The sequence below is a fragment of the Psilocybe cubensis genome, chromosome 6, assembly GCF_017499595.1.
Source record: "Psilocybe cubensis strain MGC-MH-2018 chromosome 6, whole genome shotgun sequence".
Taxonomy (NCBI): domain Eukaryota; kingdom Fungi; phylum Basidiomycota; class Agaricomycetes; order Agaricales; family Agrocybaceae; genus Psilocybe; species Psilocybe cubensis.
In genome coordinates this window covers 606,073-628,476 of record NC_063004.1, presented here as the reverse complement: position 1 = coordinate 628,476, position 22,404 = coordinate 606,073, and the positions used below count along the sequence as shown (strand labels likewise).

General features: G+C 39.1%; 5 protein-coding genes across 5 annotated transcripts; 3 read left to right on the top strand and 2 right to left on the bottom strand.

Moving 5' to 3' along the window:
- Positions 1–106: 106 nt before the first annotated feature.
- On the bottom strand, positions 107–1,005 carry JR316_0006732 (uncharacterized protein; the record flags this gene model as incomplete). Its single annotated transcript, XM_047892478.1, has 3 exons — positions 107–381; positions 432–530; positions 966–1,005. The coding sequence occupies 3 exons, from the start codon at positions 1,003–1,005 to the stop codon at positions 107–109; spliced, it is 414 nt and encodes a 137-aa protein (XP_047747760.1).
- A 12,681-nt stretch (positions 1,006–13,686) lies between these two features.
- Positions 13,687–15,839, bottom strand: JR316_0006731 (uncharacterized protein; the record flags this gene model as incomplete). Its single annotated transcript, XM_047892477.1, has 7 exons — positions 13,687–14,377; positions 14,429–14,580; positions 14,628–14,762; positions 14,810–14,942; positions 14,990–15,204; positions 15,256–15,382; positions 15,628–15,839. The coding sequence occupies 7 exons, from the start codon at positions 15,837–15,839 to the stop codon at positions 13,687–13,689; spliced, it is 1,665 nt and encodes a 554-aa protein (XP_047747759.1).
- Positions 15,840–16,066: 227 nt separating this feature from the next.
- On the top strand, positions 16,067–17,372 carry JR316_0006730 (uncharacterized protein; the record flags this gene model as incomplete). The annotated part of the gene is made up of 2 exons (XM_047892476.1): positions 16,067–16,261; positions 16,314–17,372. 2 exons carry the CDS (start codon positions 16,067–16,069, stop codon positions 17,370–17,372), a joined length of 1,254 nt encoding a protein of 417 aa, XP_047747758.1.
- A 203-nt stretch (positions 17,373–17,575) lies between these two features.
- JR316_0006729 (uncharacterized protein) lies at positions 17,576–18,960 on the top strand (the record flags this gene model as incomplete). Its single annotated transcript, XM_047892475.1, has 5 exons — positions 17,576–17,778; positions 17,906–18,074; positions 18,128–18,294; positions 18,345–18,450; positions 18,505–18,960. The coding sequence occupies 5 exons, from the start codon at positions 17,576–17,578 to the stop codon at positions 18,958–18,960; spliced, it is 1,101 nt and encodes a 366-aa protein (XP_047747757.1).
- Positions 18,961–19,288: 328 nt separating this feature from the next.
- On the top strand, positions 19,289–20,322 carry JR316_0006728 (uncharacterized protein; the record flags this gene model as incomplete). Its single annotated transcript, XM_047892474.1, has 3 exons — positions 19,289–19,366; positions 19,431–19,693; positions 20,082–20,322. 3 exons carry the CDS (start codon positions 19,289–19,291, stop codon positions 20,320–20,322), a joined length of 582 nt encoding a protein of 193 aa, XP_047747756.1.
- Positions 20,323–22,404: the final 2,082 nt, after the last annotated feature.

Here is a 22,404-nt window from a genome sequence, read left to right as displayed (position 1 = left end):
AAGATATCTATGCAGAAAGCACGTCCAAGATGATGTGACAAGAAAATGTGTCCAAAATAAAGCGATAAGAACGATGAAGAAGAAGAGGCAAACGCCCGCAAAAAACCTAGACCTCACGATCGGGAGCAGTGACACGGTGGGGAGTAATGTTATAGCGTAGGCAAAGGAAGTCGTATTCATGGGCGGCAGCGTGCTTGCGTATGACACGCTCGAAGAGTATATCATTCAGCTTGAATTCATTGTTGAGCATCTCCAGATCGACCTCCAGATCGTGATCAGCTTGAGAACCGGGGGACAAGCGAAGTCGTTGGCCTTCGATACCAATTTTACGGATGGTGATGTCGTGACGTTTTTTGAGGAATGGTCGCGCTCTTTCTTCCACTAAAAAGGTTCGCATGAAAAGTCTGGGCGTAGTTTTTGTAGTAACTCACCTGTTTCCCCGAAAACGCGCCCCAAAACCCGGATTTTTCTCCCATTTCCATAGCCTTTTGCGCTCTTGTACAGCTCGAGTGGCGAGACGAGTAAGCCGTCTAAAAAATTTCCGCTTTCTTTAAAAACTATGGAGAGGAATGCCGATATATAATGGAGTATGAAGCTTAGGAAAATTGCTGCATAGAGAGCCGTCCACCCAAAACTGAGAAGTAAACAGACAAGCAGGATGAAGAGATGGGCAGACTTAGAGTATGAATCAATGATGCCCATCATCATGAATAGCCTAGTAATGCGACTTGATGAGGGAGGCAAAGTGTCTGTGTGTGAGTGTTAATTGGAAGAAAGAACGCGAGAAACTAGAGTGATCTGTGATTGATGTGGCATCAATCGCAGCAAAACGGGTGTAAGCGCTGATTAATTGAGTTTAATAGTTCTCGTCACCAATATCTCGCACATTCTTGTTGATCATAGTCACTGTAAGTGAGTATGCAACATTTTTTATGTAGTTCTGCAGCTCAGATTGATCAGCGTACAACGTTCCAGTTCATGAATGCGCGGATGCAGCGACCACATTTGGCAGCAACGCCAACGTATTCACCCATAGTTCAAAATTAAAAGAACATGTGCACTGTCGTCCACCCCCCACACCTAGTGCCACCGATCTCCGTGGAAATGGAATGTCTATATACCGATAGTTTGTAACCACTCTAGAACTAGATATCCACATCCTATAGAAAGGCGAGTCCGAGATTTTATCACTTCTTAATTGCTAACCTGGCTCGCTCGTCCTAGGGCATAGTTTTGCGCGCTCTCGATGCATATAACCCGTATATATACCTGATTATGATTCACTATCCGTGCATCAACGGACTTTTGGCGGCGAGCCGTCTGATCATGAGTATCATTTGTTATAATAATATGAGATGTGATATCGAGCTATTTCACTTGCTTCGTTAATTAGTACCTCTTTTGCCTGTCTGATATTCTACAAATTCAATATATATACTCGTAAGAACCAGTCCGATGATTAATTACCCTTTTGAGTACGTTTCGGTCAAACATGTATATGGTAAAAAATAGTCTACCATGTATAGTATATTCGAGTTCAAAATTTATTCAACATTTGATCGGCTGTGTTAATTAGAATAAATATCAAATTTTGTCCCTCGGTATATGTTGAAAAAAGGTTGAAATTTTGTTTTGCAATTAACTAGGGGTTATGTCTTGAATAAATGTTGAAAAATTAAAATACTAAGATTATCATATATTCAAAATATACTCAGTCGTTATTGAAGCCAATGTCCGCAGTGACTAGAATTGATGGGAAGATGGATGCTCAGTTATACACTGAGATCCTAGATGATAAGCTCCTAAAATCCTTGGAGTGGTATGGTCAACAGGTAGAAGATATCCACTTTCAGCAAGACAATGACCCCAAGCACACCTCAAAATTGGCCAGGAAATGGTTTGAAGAGCAGAATTTTAGGGTCCTCATATGGCCTGCACAATCTCCAGATCTTAACCCCATTGAACATCTATGGGAATACCTCAAAAGAAGACTTAATAAACATGAAGTCCCACCAAAGGGTATCCATGAACTTTGGAAGAGGGTTGAGAAGGAATGGAATGGAATACCCAAGGAAGTGGTGCAGAATTTGATTGCTAGCATGCCTAGAAGGTGTGCAGCAGTGATTAAGGGCAAGGGTGGACATACAAAGTACTAGTAGATATGATTTATTGATACTCAAGTGTTTAGCAAAAAAACTGTTCAAATGACTTAGCAAACTGTATATGCTCCTGTTTGGTGAATCCTTGGAAAAATCACATGATCAGTGTGCCATCCTTTAGCTAATACCCTCTAGTATACCTGTGAATAATTTCATATTTTTAACATTTTTAATTTCAAAGTTATAAATTAATCTTTTCATACGTGACCAATACTCAAATGGTTTTTTTGCCCACTGTATTTTTGCTTTCTGTTTGCTGTAATATGCACACTGTAGCATTTAAACCTTTTGCTTACTGTGACACCCATCATATAGCACTTTACACTACCTCTATAGCTGCTTCCACCCAGCACAACAACCATCCCATTGCATGACACATAAGCTCTCTCCATTGTATCCATCTTATTATATACATAATGCCACATCTTTTACTAATACATGCATAGCACTGTATGCTATGGTCCTCAAAACCACCCTTGCCGCTACCACAAAAGCTTCTGCAGCTCTTTGCTTACTCAAATATGCACATTGTTGCATTCACACTGCACATATTGCTCTTTCTACCCACTGCCCCACTTCTCTGCCCACCAAAACTTGCAGCTATAGTTTCCTCCCTACCCCGTTGCTTTCTGCCTACCACGACTTGCAAAAAAAAAAAACATGGTGGATGCTATTTTCCAAATAGATGTTTTCCATCCTTTTGCTCTTCCCACTGCAAATCTTTTGTAGTATAGAAGCATTCCTTCTGCTTTAGTTAAACAAAACTCCATTGAATATCTTGATACAATTGAGAAAAAATGTAATAAGAAAGTCAACACAGAGTTTGGTATCCTTGTTGATGATATAGTGGATCTTGCAGGAATTGTTTCAGTATGTTGCTCATATTCCATATTACCTTCTCCCACTTTTTGCTTTTTAAGCCCTAATTTAATATTTTTTATGTGCATATCTGCTAGGATGTTCTCTCCAAGTAGATGCAGTATAGCAATTTACTCTTTTATATCTTCCATCTCATTACTTAAAAGTTGCAACAATATACACCATGGCTTCTTTGTACATTGCCAAATCTTTCAACAATTCCAGATAATTATTAAAATTTTATATGCTGCTTTAATTTCCTCCTAAAATTATTCAATGCTTGGCAAGGACCTCTTTTTTGACTGCCAATTGTTCAATGTTCTTGCAATAATAGACATTATAAAAAGTTGTCATATATTCTTTGAGAATGTTTAGATTTTGGAGATTATTCTCAGCTTTAATAATTAGTTGTTCTATTTAGCATTATCTTATGTCCATAGCGTTGTCAAAGGTTGTTATAATTACCTTACAACAATATAGCAACACAGTGAAAATACACACCATGCCCTTCACGCTCATCACTCTCCATTCACAACAATGCATATAGTGTTGAATTTTGCTCCATCAGCCACTGCACCCACCATTTCTCTCACCTCCAACAATAGCATAGAGGCATCATACTCCTCTACCCAAATCAACATGCAGGGCATTGATATGCCACAGTACTCTTGCCGCCCCAACAATATGCCTAAATAATATCTACAGGGCTTTGTGCCGTGCCATATGTCCCCTGCCTCTCTACCACCATACTTTGCATAATATGCATGGCATACTACAGAGAGAATGTTTTCTTTCTACCTTTTTTTATCACAAACTTCTGCTGCTCAGATCCTCTCCTCCTGTTATAATAATAGATAGGGCATTGCCTTCTACACTGTTCTTTTTCTTAGCCTATAACAATATGCACAGTATTGCATGTTATATTGTCTGCCATCTCTATCCTGGGTATTGACATGGTAAGTGTCTATGTGTCATGCTTTTCACGCCACCTGCCACAATTTCTGCCCTTATCAATGCATGGCGCTAGGTGTTGGTCTACTTTCCGTTGCTGCCTGACATGTTTGATAAGCTCCACGGTGGTTTGGTCTAATCTGGTAAACAAGATAAGGGTTTCCTTGTGGATTAAATCTTACTATTATCATTCAAGGTGTATTGACCTTGTGTTGGTACTAAGGGCAGCATTGACAGATTGTATAATGATTTCAAAGTTGTCTTTGTCTTTATCTAGTATTTTGTCTGGGTGGTATTGTGTATGGCTTAAAAATTTATTTATGTCTAGGAAAAATTCACATTAATATTTTGGTTTCTATTATCTATGTTTTTTAAGTTTGGTAAAAAGACAAGGGTTGCCAGTTAGTATTGTGAAATTTAGTAGGCTATTGAACATGACTGTCCAACTTCTATGGTGATACTACTATTTTTCCAATTAGCTTGAGCCAAATATATTGATATAGATTGACAAGTTACAGAAGGAAAGGCTAAGGACTTGTTCTATACTATGCATTACAATAGTCTACCTTATAAGTCAGGGGCACGGTGGCTCAGGAGGCACCATTGCGTACTTAACCCTAGGCTGATGGTTAGGACGCAAATTCAAACCTTGCCGGTTGCATGGATAAAATGATTTAGACACCATGTGACTTTTCAACGCCACTCGGGTGACACCAGGCACTGATTTGGGGATCCGCTAGGAAGGCTTTAAGAATGCTTTTGCGGCAAAGCGGCCAAACAGGATGTACCTACGCCCTCCAGTGCAATGACAACATGGTAGCTCTATTCTTCTTTGTTTCTAAAAAGGGAGCAATGCCAAAGAGGGAGGACTGGGAGGTTTGGGACAAGCACAAAAGTGATGGCCTAATGGCCAAGACGGCTAAAGCCGGCCCCCGACTGCAAGACCATTCAGTACCAAAGAGTAGAACGGAACCCACGGGCGGAGACGGCTAAAGCCAACCCAAAGGAGACTTTGGACAAGTCAGTTAGGTTGCTATGGGCTCTCTTTGGTCAATTGCCAAATAAAAGGGATGCACACTAATCACTGCCGCCGGCAACAGCTCCACTAGGGTGTGCTGGACTGACTGCACATGTGGGAAAGGACTGGGAGTAGAAGGAGTACGGGGATCATTGGAACTCTGCCTGTCACAAGGCTGCACTATGTATAGTAAAAAGATGCACAGGATGTAACGTTAAAAGAGGATGGAGTCTGGGACACTTAATATAGTACTTAGGTCACGCCTACTCGTACCGATAGGAGATAATACTACCGTCATGTAAGAGCCACTATTGATCAATACCAACTCATTCAACAACAACCTTATAAGTCAAGTGCATACCTTAGAAATGGCTTTAAAAGCAAAGGTAAAGCTTTCCGCTCCTCCTGTTGCATCCATGATACTCAACATCAGGAATTTTGGGAAAGTTAGACACCAGAACATACCACTTACAGTGTGCCACCAATGTGACTAGATATTATAAGATCATACATGATTTGATAATTATTATACAACATTATATATTGTAGTCTATAGTACATCAATTATTTGTAGTTATAGATTGTACATCTCAATATGATTTTATTATATGGTCATTATAAGATAGGTGTCAACACGGTCCCTGATGATCTCTTTATAGATTTCCTTGTAAGGTTGTGGACAGCTCTTTATAGTATCCAGCTATGGTTTTGGTGGATTCTGTAGTACATACTATATGTAGGATTTTAGAATCCACATTACATATATATAAATAAATAAACCTCACAGGAACTATAGTGCCTGATGCTGTATTAAAGATGTCATGGCTAGAGGGTGTTGGAGAAGAAATCTAATGGACATATTATAATATGCATAAATGTTTGGAGTATAATCTTATTGACTATAACTTCGACATTCAAGTCTAAGTCTGGCATGACAAGAGTAGAAGTATTAATTTTGAAAGAGAAGCTTGTCTCTGCTGCTTTGTTACTCTGAAGAGTCAGAAATATATTGGGAGATACAGCAGGGTTGCAAAAGTCTGGTGTGCTAGCCATTATAGTGGGTAAGTTGTCAGAAGCAAGATGTCTTAAGTATGTCAGTCATGTTTGAAATGAGTCACATGGGTCCAAATTTAAGCAAGGTATCTAAATTGTAGTAAATGTCTGGGCTACAAATTGTCAAATCCATTATCACCATCTTCTAAGTCATTATCCAAAAAGCCATTTTGGTCATTACTATTGCTATCATCTTCAGAATCACTAGATTAAAGCTCCACCTCTAGAATATGAGTATCTTTCTCTACTTCTTTATCATTATGACCTTGCTGATCTATAGCCACATCAAAATATTGAGCTATATCTTGGTGTCCAATCCCTACACCAAGGTATCTTGCCAATATGTTACGGTCCACAAAGCTGTGAATTATGATAGTAAATTAGCATTGTGATAAATAGGTAAATTTGTCCAGCAAAAACTTACATGTTGACATAAAAGTTTACCCAATTATTACTGTCTTGTTGAGCCCATGCTTCAGTTGGCTCTGTGCTTTTCAAAAGGTCATTTGTTTTTCCATTAACAAACAATGGTAAAAGATGGCATTCCTAAAGAACCAGAGATAGATCAAGAAAATTAAAGGCAAACTCATTTGATTCAGGAATATACCCAATTTTTGGTAAATAGACAAACTTCCAGCCACTTCAATGACCAGGTTCAACACCAAGCCATTGGACCCACAAGAATTCCATGTGACGTTGGCTAAAATTTAAAGATTGTGGTTCCACATGCTCAATATCAACATGAAAAACACCCATCACAGAAGCGTACCAAAATGGATGCAAGCCTGGCTCAGTTTCTGGAGACATAACCATAACAAAAGGATGGTTTTGGGTATTAATTGTGTCATACACACGCCACATATCATAGATTGTATAGTTGATACAAGCAGTATTGACATGGAACATGGTGTTATTAATGATTTGGAGGTTGTTTTGATTCTCATTTGTAAATACATTCTGTGTGTCATTGTCTTCAAATGGAAGTCCAAGAAGTTGTCCAAGCAAATGGTTTTTAAGGCCTGGTAGCAAGTTCTATTATTTAAAAAAAATTAATTTTAGGATTTAAATTTTGTAAACAAATCTAAAAAAACAAATACCTCTTTTGCGGGATCATTGTCAGACTGAATAAACTAAAAGATATTGAGGACCACGTTTTGAGACTTCAAGATATAGTGTGTTTGCTCAGCCAGGCTATGGTTCAAGGCCTTAGCCTTTTCAGCAATGCATTGCGCATGATATGATGTGTGTATACAGAGGAAACTAAGACAATCATACTTCTGAGCAACTTGTTTATTAGCATCTTTTTTGTTTGTTAAGTGATAGAAGGCTTTGAGCAGACAATGTGCAAGTTTGCCCTATACAAACTGTTTAGTATGTGTCAACTTCCAATATTCATTTATATGCAACTTACAAGTTGTGTTGAGTACAAGTCAGTAGTCCCAAATAAGCGTATATGTTAAACATAGTCACCTAAAAAGTGAAATTTTATGGTGGATAAATTGAATAATTTCAATCAACATCCTCCTTTTTGCCGAGGCTGTTGGTTTGTATTGTTTAAAGATGACAAAGATGGAGTACTCATGGATTGAGCATGCTTTTGTGTCTGTTGTTGTTGACATGCTTCAGTCTCTTGTGGAAGCTCTTGGGTATCAAATTGGGAATATATAAAATCATGAAACTCTTGCATTAACCTTCCAAACTCAGCGGTAAGTGCATCTAACAATTCTAATATTCCTTCAGTATGAATTAGCATTTTGGCTAGTCCGTGCTATTCCGCAGTATGGTAAAGAAGTTTGGCAGTTTGTCAATTATGCTTTGGTAGAAATAAGCCTTCAAAGATAAAAATCACGCACTAAGAATATACATGAGATTAAGAATACTAGAAATCAATTTCAAAATACCTAAAGAAGATCTTCGAAGTCATGCGCTGCAAGCTTTTTCATTTCTGAAGAGTTTTCTACAAAACTTTGGATTGTTTCATCACCAAAAGTTAAAACCTGGCAATACCTATACACATATATTAGCTCAACAAATATACAAGTGAATAATATAATTCTGTTTGTCAAGCTCTATAACAAGATGGTTAGGTCCTTGACCAGCAGTGTATAGCAAGCATATTAGGTGCGTAAAAAGGCCTTTCCATAATCCAAGCTCAAATTCATGAAGTAGATCTACTGTCAGCATTCTTAAAGGATTAAACTATGTGTCCAGTTGAGTGGCAAATGCATTCTATAGCACTATATTGAGAAAGTAAACAAATGAATATCAATCCATATGACATACCTCTGTGGGCACTCCAGAAAAATGCTTTAATAAGCGGTTAGTCACCATAGATTTGATTAGTGCTGCTAAATGGTAAATAGCATCATGGGCAATTGCTACAGCCTCCGCCATATAGGTCCAAATATACTTCTTATCTTGGCATTTTGAATTATCTTGTTTTTGTCCAAGAAGGTCAAGCTGACTTTTAGGCACAAGATAGGTTGGACATGAACAAAGATTCTTATCTCAAATGGTAGCAATAAGAATTCTGTACAAAGAATGAGGTTTAATAAGAAGAAATCGTTAAAATACTCACTTTTCAGGATAATTGGCAGAATAGGTTATAAATTGTGGATATAATCTTCTTTTTACACCATCAATATACAGAAAAACCAGCCCATAATGATAAATATGAATAAAATTGTTGTCAAGAATAATTTTCCAGACACCATGCACAAGCTCTTGCTAACAGTTGGTCAGAATATTCTTTTTTTGAGTTTTCTATTTTGTGTGATTAAGAGAAGCAAAGTCGTTAAATGCATCTGGCAGCTTTAAAGCAAATTTTAGAATCAAATTGCTATTCATAAAAATGTTTACTTACAGAAGAAATATATGCCAAATGAACAAGAGCTCCAGACAAAGGTTGTGCTCAGATGTATTTGGAAAGATTTCCAAGTATGACATATATAGGCCATGCTTTAGCAGTTCTGAAGTTTGTGTAATGGGTCACATCCAAAGATACACCAGATGCACAGTTAGATAATCCGTGACAGAATATGTAATCTTTATTTAAAAAATATGTCAACATTTTATTGTATAATCAGTGGCTAATTATGCAAGAATTATGTTGTTGGAGATTGAAAAAGATCACAGTCATTTATTCATAGAATATGTAGACATTATTTATCTATAAACAGATTACATATCCTTTAAATAGCATTTGTATTCACTAATATAACAATTATGCAAGAGTTATACAAATATAAAATGTAACAAAGCATGACATATCTTTGTTGTGGCATTTTTGATGTTTGTTATTAGAGTTCTAAATTGAAAATCCCAAATTGGCATGTAAAGCCATTGGCCAAGCTTGGCAGACTAATTTCCGCCTGCGGAATTGATGTCACAAAAATTTCTGCAAGAAGACATTATTTTCTGGTGAAATGTCTTGTTTGGGGTGACAGTACAATTCCCAAACAATAGGTTGCAACATTTGTGTTTGTCACTGGGAGGGGAGCAAAGCTATTATCACTCTTTACAGAACAGCATGAGCTTTGAAATGGATCTAATAGGTGGGTAGTATGCACAGGGCGATACACCAATTGTAACTGCAAAGAGGCTAATTTACCTCCAATTCACAAATACAAGTAAGAGCACTTGTCAAAATTGTGTGCGCACACTTGTTCTTCAAGTCTCTTGGTATAGACAGTCTTGTTCAGAGATGAGATTCTCCCTTAATAGGTGTGGGGGTAGACCCTCGAAGTCCCAATAATCAAACTACAACCCTCTTGGTTGTAGGTGCCCTCTTGGGTAACAAGTAATCAAAACTGCAACCCTCTTGGTCACAAGTGCCCTCTTGCTATACAGAAACGGAGTGGGAGCGCTTCCCTCAAAGAAGAGCTTGCGGACCCAAACTGGTGGCCTCTTGCTCTAGTCACTTCCTGAGAGTTAACTCAGAAAGCATAAAAATGACTTGCAATACAAGTGCTCTTATGCACCAGAGTACTTTGTATCCAAGTCCGGGTGAACTATACTCGTGTTTTTCTTCACTTAGACAACGAGTTTGTCCGCAAAACAACTTATCACACTGCTTGAAAGCGGGGGTTCAGAATAAATCTGTACTCTCGATTCTTGGGTATGAGATTGCTTGCCCTTAGACTATAATACATGGTTTAATTTATACTATACTAGCTATTGAGAGAAAAGGTTTGAAGATATAATTACAAATAAGAATAGAACCATTAATAATACTAGTACTGCACCTTTCCAAGTCAGCTGAGAAGGGCAGTGTTCCTTCATTTCTGCTAGGCTTACTAGCAAGCGTGCTTACTCTTCCGCCATCAATTTCTTAATTCTGCCATCAATTCCGCAAGAGGACAAAGGTTTTCTGCAGTGGAAAATAAATGTGCCAAGGCCGGTGAAGAGACTATGGAATGGCTAAGCGTGAAAATGCTGAATTTTTGGCATTTCTTATATAAATAAGTACACGCGCTAGCGTACAAAGGATGGGAGAAACCATTTATTAAGTGGTGTACTACGGCATTGGGAATACTAACACTACGCAAGTAGTTATATATTGCTGGGAACGGGGTACATTGTGCATTATAAACTACCGTCTATGATGAACTTAGATGGGGTAGCTGAAAGACACCAGGGGAAGCAGCAGTATTGAGAATGAGCGCGCTTACTTCCTACCAAAATTGGCAATAGTTGCCTAAACGAGATATTCTCTACTCAGTATCCAGAAACACCTTGTGTCAGGGCAACACTATAATCAGTGTAACAAGGCCACCAACAAAGATCAAGCAAGAGAGAGAGAGAGCAGAGGAAGAATAAGAGAGCAGAAAGAAAATAAGAGAGTGAGAGAGACTCAATGATTCTAAGAAATCACACCAATGATAGTAGATATCCTAAGAGATTGAAGCTGAAGCTACAGCTACCTACAAGTCCAGTATTTATACTCTACAGCTATTCTAGAATATTCCCTATATTATATCATAAAGGAAGGTTAAAAAATAAGAGTGACATCATATAGAAAAAGAATGAGTAAGACTAGGAATCATATAGAATTTACTAGAAAGAAGTGGAGCAAGAAGGCTGTGATGAAAGAAATAAACTATCTAATCAGATAATTGATAAGATAATAAAAGGATAAGATAATTCTGTGAAGATAAAGAGGGGAAACTGGAAAAACCCTGACACCTTGTTTCAGTATTATTGTAGGCTCTCGTACATGAAAAGGGACACTTGGAGGTGTTCTGTCATAACCGCACTTACTATCACTCTCAAACCTTATTTCATCGCAGCTGATGATATCCTGCGACAATATGAAATCTTGGACCAAATAAAAAAGTTGCTTATTAAGCCTCCACCTCAAGGCATAAGTTGACTATTGAAAATTGAAGTGTACCACTGCACGGTAGTTATATGTATAGTCACCAGCAGGTTGCTTACTTGTACTATGCTATTAGCATGTTGAGTCTCAGAGAATTGAAGGAAATATTCCTAAGCACGACTAATCATAATGAGTTGGAAGTCAAGCATGAGACACCAACAACTGACATAATCAATGGACTTCAAGAGTAAGCGCGCTTGCTAGTAAGCCTAGCAGAAATGAAGGAACACTGCCCTTCTCAGCTGATTCAGAAAGGTGCAGTGCTAGTATTATTAATGGTTCTATTCTTATTTGTAATTATATCTTCAAACCTCTCCTCTCAATAGCTAGTATAGTATAAATTAAACCATGTATTATAGTCTAAGGGCAAGCAATCTCATACCCAAAAATCGAGAATACAGATTTATTCTGAACCCCCGCTTTCAAGCAGTGTGATAAGTTGTTTTGCGGACGAACTCATCGTCTAAGTGAAGAAAAACACAAGTGTAGTTCACCCGGACTTGGATACAAAGTACTCTGGTGCATAAAAGCACTTGTATTGCAAGTCATTTCTATGCTTTCTGAGTTATATAGAAGATTACAATGTATTACAAACCAATACAAGAATTTTTTAGCATTACAAACCCAAACAATCTTTAGGGGCCAGTTTACAATATCAAGAAATAATTCTCTTAGGTTTATAAAATGATCACAATTATTCAATTTTTTTATTTATTTGAGTACACTCTTGCACCTCCACCTGCACTTTCTGTCTCATTTTATTGTTTGCCTCCATCCATTGGATTATATCAATCTTATCCTGCACAACAACTCCATCATTGTTGTCGTTGTTGTCGTGGGCGAATTGTTGTTAATAACAACAATAATGTTAATTTAAAAAAAAAATTGCAGAAAATTTGCATATATCATATGTATGTCATGAATAAAATGTATTAAACATATGTAGTAAAAACATATCATATAATCCAATTATGTAAGGCTACTAAGTACTATAAAGGCTATTGGAAAGTTTGATTACTATGGTGTCTATTGTAATATAGGTGTATGCTACTGAAAAAAAGTTTTCTGCTGATGTATAAGACATTACAATACTATTAATTCTTGTAATTTTATACAAACATTGGTTGAGATTATAAACCTCAATAAAATTGATTGATATTGCAAGATTTTGGTTTTCTTACAAGATTTCAAGAGCATTATAACCCGGCTCCAGAATTGTGAAGAAAAAAATAATTAATTGGATTTGTAATGCTTTGAAATCTTCCGGCCCTTTTTATGATGAGATGATAGATATTTTAAATGATCATTGTGGTTGTCAATAGCAATAACCACCAATTCAATAAGAAAATTTGACATTGATAGTGATAATGCATTGAATGAGTAGATATGTATTTTACTTATATAGTAGCTACTCATAAATAGAAAATGCTACCCTTCTAAGACTACACTAGTAGAGTATGACACTTAATTGGTCAAGTCAATATTGTAACAGCTTACATTAATCAAAGTCATACAACTATTGCTAGTTATTACATAATTACAAAGTTATTAACTAGTCATTTCAGAGTCAATGACTAGTCATTACCCCATCACGAGTCATTGACTCATCAAACATTGACTGGTCATTGACTCAACAATGCTGCTTGCAAGCCCAAAAGACCTTTGCATCTCTACTTAGTACTAAAAGACATCGGAAAAAGTGACCAAGTCCCCAAATGCCTTAGTAAGGCATTTGGGGACGCTCAAAGGCCCCAAGGCGCAAATGGCCTTTTATATCGACTAAGTAGAGACTCGGAAAATTTAAAGGCTACAAAGTCTTCATTTGCACCAATGTTTTAGCAAGATATAAACTTAATGAAATCATTTGGGTAAAATTTGAGAGCCCCACAATCATTTGGGTAACATTTGAAGAACTCAAAAACATTTGGTCTTCACACAATGCAAATTTCCTAGGTATCCTTCTTTCTACGGGCAATCACACATAATACTATGCAATAAAAGGCAATATTCCATTTGATACAATACTAATACAAAGAGGGAGGCCACAAGTACAGACAACCGAATATGCAGAATAAAAGAAGACTATAATTACACAATTTTTTCCTCAAGAATTATCTAGAAAGCAGTTGCCTAGGAGTCCAAAATGCAATACAAGCCACATAGGTAAGAGCCAAGCAAGCGAGACGTCAACAACACCAAGAGAAACATGAAAGCAATAGCAGTACAATCTGAACAGTAATCAGTAAAGATAGCCGGGTATTCAAAAGAGCTTACCAGTTGGCCATGTCAGGGAATATATTCATTGGCGGGCCTACACTGGGATGACGAGACTCAATGTCCTGGCCAGCTGGCATTCTAGACGCCTTCATCCTGGGGCGGGAGGGCATATACGGCTTGACATGGTGTGTGTTGACCAGCTGCCACTCCGGAGAGTGATTGACGTGTTGAGCAAACTCCATAGAACCAAGTGCACGGGGAGTTGGATGACCACGACTTTGAACAGGGGACGGAGTGGAGGCACTTGCAATTGGGTCCAAGCAAGCCATGTTGTAATAAGGAGCCTGAGGAATACCTACGGGACGGAAAGAAGAACCAAGATATGGCTGCCCGTTAGCAACGTGAGAGGCAGGCATCTGTAAATGCGGGTCAATGTTGGAGTCAATTTGGCCAGCAGCATATTGATGCGGATGCTGCCGGCCATGGATACCTACGCCCTGTGGAATGGATGAAATCTGCGGGGGTGACAGACTGCGTCTAGGAGACGGTGACGGGGATAGTTCTTCTTGTCGATACTGAAAAGGAGGAGGTGGTGGTACAGAGCCGGTGTCATTGACGAGACTGGCCTTTTCCACGCGGCTAGCCTTCACCTGTGCTTTCAACTTCTTGAAGGTAGACATTGTTACCTCTTTGTCAGATGAGCTACTCTCGGTAAGAGAGTCCTCTTCAGTAGGAAAGACTTGCCTAGTTGAATGAATCAGGTAAGTGATAAAACTTATTTGAAAAACCACGCACGCGTTCCACCAAGTAATAAAATCTTTCCACCACTCGGGGTCATTTTCTCGAGCCCACTCCAACATCTTCACAACCTCTAGGTAGAACTCCTTGTAGTTGAAGTACATGTTGTTCTGACGCCAGTCCATGCTTCTGGAAATGCCATACCTATACTGAGAAAGTAGTTAGTATATGCGGCATGAACAAAAACAACGCATACATGTGTGCATGCGTAGGCAATGCTTGCTATAGTCACGGATTTCATGTGGTGCTTTCGAGCCTTCCCAATCCCAGTACGAGTAGCGCCAGGTGTCTTCAGCGCGGACGACGGTGACATGAAGATATGTTGATAAACCTAGTAAAATGAGCGAGTAGCATTGAAGACTGCAAAAAAAACCATACTGCGACTAAGGCCGGAGCCATGAACATCCCCTCCAAAATATGCTCGGGATCATACTTTCCGAATGGATATACCAAGTGTGGCATTGCCTTGGCCTTGATAGCCACCTTGTTGAGTGAAAGTTTGCGACAATACCTCAAACAATAATCAGCGTAATGCGCACAGAAAGATGAAAAACTTACTCAGGATCGGTCTTATACTGTTCAAAACTAGCAACGGGAACCAGAAGGGTGCCAAGTTGTGGGTGCTTGAAGCCTCGAGTGGCCTTCTTCGAGTCGTTTGGATTGATTGGAGGGTCCAGCCGACCCTCAGGCAGACATAGTGCAGCGTACGTGAGCACATCTTTCTTAAGGCTTGAAATGTCATTTGAACGAGCTGTACCGGCAGCGGTAATCATCTAGACAGATTATTAGAGCCATGAATCAAGTCTAATAAAAGTTACTCATACTGTTTTGCAGAGTTGGTCTAAGTAGTTGGTATCTTTTGATATGACCCGCATATCTTCCTCAAAGGTAGGGATGCCTTCTCGGAGCTTGTTGTAGATCCCAAGGGCTTTCTTGTGCTTGGCCGAAAACCTGGAAACATCAAAATCTCTGAAACTATGCCGAATACATCAAGATGCGAAGTTACTCACTCTTCTTATGTAAGGGACCCAAACTTTCCTTGGTCTGCCTTCAAGCCTGTGAGGATTACCTTCTCCCAATCAGTGTATATGGCACCATTTCATATGTGCCATGCAGCATGGTGCATGAAAGGCTCCAGTACCGATCTGAAGGTGAGGTATAATAAATAGTGAACTATGATAGAAAAGAATACTCACGAAGATTTTAATTTCTTGCGAGATGTCCTGGTACAAAAGGTAACTTTCAAGAGCTTCTTCCGTTTTTTGATAACGACCTCTCCATCACAATCCTTGTTGGTATCCAGGCTGCTTTGGCCATCTTTGTTACTGCTGCTCATAACTTCTTGAGATTTTGTATGCTGAATTGGAGGAAGATCCTTCCTAGAATTGACCGTGGAGGAGGGAGCCATGCTGTCTGGACGTATGGGATGCAAAGCGCTAGCTGGGAGATATTAATAGGACGGAACCAAGGGACATGGGTTTCAGAATCTCCCGACAAAGCCCGTGGATCACGCTCACGTGATTGTGGCCTGACGCGTCAACGCGATCTTACCGGGAAACTCTTTGACTTCCTCTTTCACCTGGATAACGCATTTCAGCCGCTATGCGGCATTTTCTCCTGCTTTTACTCTTAATTATGGCAATATGCAATGCTTGCCAAAGGAAATTCAACACCAAGCATGCTGTGCACATCCACTGGAACACGTGTGTTGCTGTACAGGCAGAACTTGCAGCAATTTGCAAACCAGCCAAATTTGACAGCAAGACTGGAAGGGCCAAACGTCGCAAGCTGGACCGTGATGAGGCCAACAAGGAAAACGAGCTCAATAAGGTACAATGTGGCACATTGATACATATCTCACAAAAAATAAATGCATTTTTAGGAAAGCAAATGGGAAGACATTCCGGAAACGTATCAGAATGAAGATATTGTTTTGCCTCCAAGTCCTGAGCCTCCGGAACCACCTAAAATATTTATTCCTCCTCCCACACACTCTGGACGTGTTCGGAAGTATCCAACAAAACACATTGATTTTTTACCAAATTCATCAACTTGTTTACCTCACATGCCGCCTCCTGTTCCATGTGTCCGTCATGCTCCAAAGCCTGTGGTTCCACGCAAGCCCACTCCTGAGCTAGCTCCGTCATTTGAGCCAACAATTACGTGTACTTTGCCAAATGAATTTGGCCTGTACTGTGAATATCCAACATTCCCGGAGCAGGACATTGACGACCTGGAGGAACTTGATAAACTGTGTAGCGCACCAGGCTTTGCAACCTCCTCCATGGAGAAGAAACCAAGCTCTTGGATTTCCAAGGTTATGGGAATCTCTGTAGACAAGATGTCAATCTCAAATCAGTTTGCACCTTTTTTAAATGCAACTGTTTTCCGTCTCATGCATTGGTTCTACGGGGCTTCTAACCTGAAATCCGTAGCCGAACTTGATTGCTTGGTCCACGAAGTTCTGCTTGCCGAGGACTTCTGTGTCGAACACCTCAAAGACTTCAGCGCAAAATGGGAATTTTCTCGCATGGATGAAGCGACCTCTGCTTTGAATTCAGGATTGGCATTTAAACACGAAGATGGCTGGATCAAGTCTACAGTTCAGATTCCTCTGCCATGTGAGCAAGCTAAACATCTTTCTGAAGATGCAGCACCAGTGCTTGAGGTGCCAAATGTGTATCATTGCAGTCTCATTGCCACCATCAAGGCGGCACTTCAGGATGAAAGTGCCGAATTGTGGCATTTCACACCACACCGTCTTTTTTGGAAGCCTTCGCCAACAAGTCAGCCAGAACGTGTCGTGAACAAGGTTTATAATTCCGACGCCTTCTACAATGAATATATTGACCTTAGGAAGCAACAAAACAAACATGCACGTCTTGGCGACACATACAAAGTTGCTATTGTGGCTTTGATGCTGTGGTCCGACTCTACCTAGCTGGCAAACTTTGGTAATGCATCACTATGGCCATTGTATTTATTATTCGGAAATCAGTCCAAGTATGTACGTGCACATCCGAACAGCTTTTCAGCACACCATATTGCATACTTACCAACGGTAAGCTGCCCTTCAATCTTTTTCTTTTTCTTTTTATTCACCTATAGAGCTACTAGTTGCCGAAAACCCTCCAAGACATTTACATGAAAGTATACAATGGTCTTACAGCGTCCGCGGCAACAATCACGCATCTAAAGCGGGAACTAATGCATGCAATATGGCTTATTCTTCTCGACGAAGAATTCATGGAAGCATATAAACATGGCATCATCATTAAATGTGCCGATGGTGTCATACGACATGTTTTCCCCCGGTTCTTCACGTACTCCGCCGATTACCCCGAGAAGTGAGTATTTTGTTTACTGCGGTCATGTCCTTCTGACAGTTATCTTTAGAGTTCTCCTTGCTACCATTCGTTACCTGGCAAAATGTGTTTGTCCTCGCTGCTATATTCAAAAACGCTGGGTTAGTAGACTTGGAACATATGTCGATAACCAACGGCAGTCACATATTCGCAAAGACAATCAGCAAAGGCAAGACAAGGTTGAGAACAGCCGGAAATGGATCTTCAAACATGGTGCTGGCATTAAAAGTAAACATGTAGAAGATATTCTTCAGGAGACATCAGCTGTCCCTACACAAGTAAGTACTATAACCATTTTCTTTATATTCTACTTTGATTTAATTCTTTGTAGAATGCTTTCTTGACTCGTCTCTCGCAGTTTGGTTTCAATTTCTTCAACATGTTCGTATCCAACTTGTTACACGAGTTTGAACTCGGTGTTTGGAAGGCATTTTTTACACACATGATGCGTATCCTCCTTGCTGCAGGCGGGGAGGGCATTCAGCGTCTTAACTGGCGGTAAGTACTATTTATTATTTTTACATCTTTTTGTCCTTACAAACCTGTAGATATCACAAAGTTGCTACATTCGGCAGAAATACCATACGGCGGTTCCATCGTAACGCATCAGATATGACAAACCTTGCGGCAAGAGACTTCAAAGATCTACTTCAGGTATGTATTCTTATCCATTCACATTATACAACACTAATACATGTGACAATCTAGTGCTCCTTGCCTGTTTTTGAAGGCTTACTTCCTCCGGCACATGATAAAATACTCCAGGACACACTGTTTACCTTGTGCGAATGGCACACACTTGCCAAACTTCGCATGCATACAAGCTCAACGCTTACAGGGCTTGAAGTGACGACTCGGCGACTGGGCAAGGAGCTTAGAGCTTTTGTCACAAAGCTCTGTCCACTATATTCGACTAAGGAGTTACCGAAGGAAACAGCTGCCTGTGCCCGTCGCGCCGCCAGTAATGCTAAGAAGAGGAAGCCAATGGCTCCAGGATCTCTGAATGGGAAGGTCACAAAAATGCTCAACCTTTTCACATATAAGCTCCATGCGCTTGGAGACTATGTGAAGACAATCTGGATGTTTGGGCCAACGGAAAGCTACTCAACTCAGCGGGTGGGACATTCACTGAATACTTTACTCTGTTATACTGATCGTGATTAAATATTATTCTTAGGGTGAACTAGAACACCGCCGTGTCAAGCGTTTTTTTGTCCGCACCAACAAGGGGTGCGGGTTTGAGTAGCAAATAACTCGTTATGAGCGTTGTGAGCGATTGCTCCGCTCCATTTCCGCCCGGGTTTCACAATTGGAAGAGAACAACTCAAAGAAAACCGGTAAATCGGACAGTAATGAGGCACATTCAAGAGCGCAGTCATCCAAAAAACGTCCGAGGGCTTTGAAAACAAGATCTTATGTCAAACCGCCCCATATCATCTCCGCTTCCGAGTCCAAAGGCCTCCCCCCGGTTTTTCCATCTGCCCATCACCAGATGTCTACAAGCAAACATCATAAATTGTACCTTTACCTGTTTATGGACGAATACGGCGACGATGCAGCAGTTACAGAGGTCAGACCCCATTTTTTTTACCGTATAGTTACTCTGTGCTGATGATGATTATTCATATACTTAGTCCTTTGTTTCACAACTTGAAGATCACATTCTCAGTTGGGTTCTAGGACATTCAGATGGAGAACAAAATGTAATTTATTCGGATGAACAGCATGCACAGGTAAACATTCTCGGCGATCGAGTTTACATCCATAAGGTCTTGCGGATCAACTATACGACATACGACATGCAACGCGAGCAAGATTCAATTAATCCTCGAAATCACTGCAATGTCATGACCCTCTCTCGGGATGGAGACCCTCGTTCCTTTCACCATCCTTATTTGTATGCCCGAGTCCTTGGGATATTTGATGCTAATATACAGCACAATGGAGGTAAAACGCAATGGTTTGAGTTTCTTTGGGTAAGGTGGTTTGAAGTAGACCACCATTTTCGAGCAGGTTGGACAGCGCAGCGACTAGATCGTCTTAGGTTTATTCATTCAGATTCACCAGACGCGTTTGGATTTCTTGACCCGTCTGACATACTCCGGGCCTCACACATTATCCCTGCATTCAACAGTGGCATGACTGATAGCCTTCTCCCCATTTCTATTGCTCGGAGAGCCTTCTGGGAAGACAATGATTATCCTGACCATGATTGGAACTTTTATTATGTCAATTGGTACGCTGCTTTCATATATTTGATATATACACTAACTAACAAACACTAGATTTGTGGACCGTGACATGTTTATATGCTACTTGGGATATGGGATTGGCCACAAGAGTACCAATGATTACACTTGGAACATGCGACCAGTTTATTTTGGACACTACGCTGAGCTTGAGGAAGAATTTCAAGAAGTTGGTGATGATGCTGACAAGGGTAATCTTCCCATCACAGCTAAGCAGGAGGCAGCCATGGATGCTTCCGAGTCTGAAGATGACAATGACTCGGAGCAGGAGGACTAAGAAGAGAGAAATGAATATGACGATGGCTTTGTGGGAGAAGACGGCGAAGAACCTTGGGACATCGACGATACGGAGGCAGTTGGCTTTGCAGAGTTCTGACTCGGACTTGATCTGACTTGGTGTTGTAAATAGTAAGGTCAACAAATTTTATACTTGCGAAATGATTTTGTCTGCGTGTCAATGACTGTAATCATTTCGATGGGTGAAACTTTAAACTTAATGTTTTGGTCTTCATTTCTGTTTTTGCTCAATTATTCCCTCATAGTTGTATAGCGTACAAATCGTTGAATATTGACTGTAGACACATGGAATCATTTGCAATAAATTTTGGGTTGTAGAAACATTGACCGGGCCTCCAAATGCCTTCCAAATGTCTTGGGCGCCTTGAAATTTTAGCTAAATGGTTCGTGCGACATATTCATGTCACATGAATCGTTGACCTACTTAAAAAGGCAGCAATGGCATTTTGGGACTTGGTCACTTTTGCCGATGGATTATTGTACTAATATTGCTGTAAATTTTATTGGACCAATTTTTTTTTAAAATCAATAATTTATATACTGGTGCATGATAGCAGTATGATCTTCTGTCAATACAAGTGTAGGTACTACTACTATGTAACTGTTTACTTAGGCTATTGAGAGACTGATTGGTTTGTGCAACTGAACAATTAAAAAGATTGGACCGAGAAGGAAACTTGGGAGTATATAATGTCAATCTGTCCACTGCAGCACTGCAGTAGGCTTCTTTCACAAGATAGGGAGCACAGCTAGTGCCACACCCCTAGAGTAGGGAGCTTTTATTGGACTATTACTACTAAATAATGGTTCTGACTATGCTTTTACTATTATAGATTGGTTAGGATCTGATATACAATTAATATCTACTAATATTAATATATCTATTGAGAAATTAATAGTGCTTTTTTAATAATTGGTATGGTGAGAACAAATTACCAGATTCCATTATATTGGATTATAATAAATTGTTTATATCAAAATTTTGGAGATATTTGACTATTTTTACTAGTATAAAATATAAAGCTTTGACAGCTTATTATTCAAAAATTAATGGAGCCAGTAAAAAAATTAATAAAACTATCATTTAGTGTATTTCATTTCATATAGAATAAAACCAGCAAGGATAGAAATGAGCCTTACTACAAATTTGGTTTTAGATAATAAATATCATTAATAAATTAACAAGTTATACTTTATTTCAATTGTATTTTGGCTATTTTCCAAAAATTTTACAACCACTCATTAAGCCACTATCTAGAGCTTCTACTGAGTATATATTGGCAAGAAATGTGATCAAAATGCCTAAGACAATTTGTTGATTGCAAAAGTGATGCAAATCTACAAAACTAATAAATATTGCTCAGTGACAAGAGAGTATAAGATTGGTAACCTTATTATGCTCAGTATCCTTAATATACAAAAGAAATACAAATTGACTTAATGTTAATGAATAGTCAAATTTATGCCTGGGTATATAATAGTCTATATGTTATAATCAATATCCATGATACTATGTTTACAGCAACCCTTGACATGCCAAATGCACCAAATGTTTTTCCTATCTTCCATATAAGTTTGATTAGACCTTTTTGATCAAATAATAACAGCAAATACCCTGCTAGGACAGTCAATAAATCTGGATTGGTAATGGTCAATGATGTGGAATAATTTGAGATTGACAAAATACTCAAATACTGCAGGTATAAATGCAAATACCAATATCTTGTATGCTTTATAAGATGTAGACCCAAGGACAATTGAATACAACATTAATCCAGATTCTTTTTGCATGAGTTTTCTCTTTCAATGTTTTTCTGTTATTCTAAACACAATAGTTTTCTAGAGATCTAGGAATAATGAATATAAAGAAATTAAGGAATAAAAGAAAGGGATAAGTTAAAATAAAGAAAATATAAATGTTGGAGTTAGTGGTTGAGTCAGGAAGAAGAGGCAAGGTTGCTGATACTGCTGGTGCCCATTAATTTTTGGCTCATAAACATATATTGCAAAAATATCAATAATGAAAACATAGTTTTAACTGAGTAAATTTATATATATATTT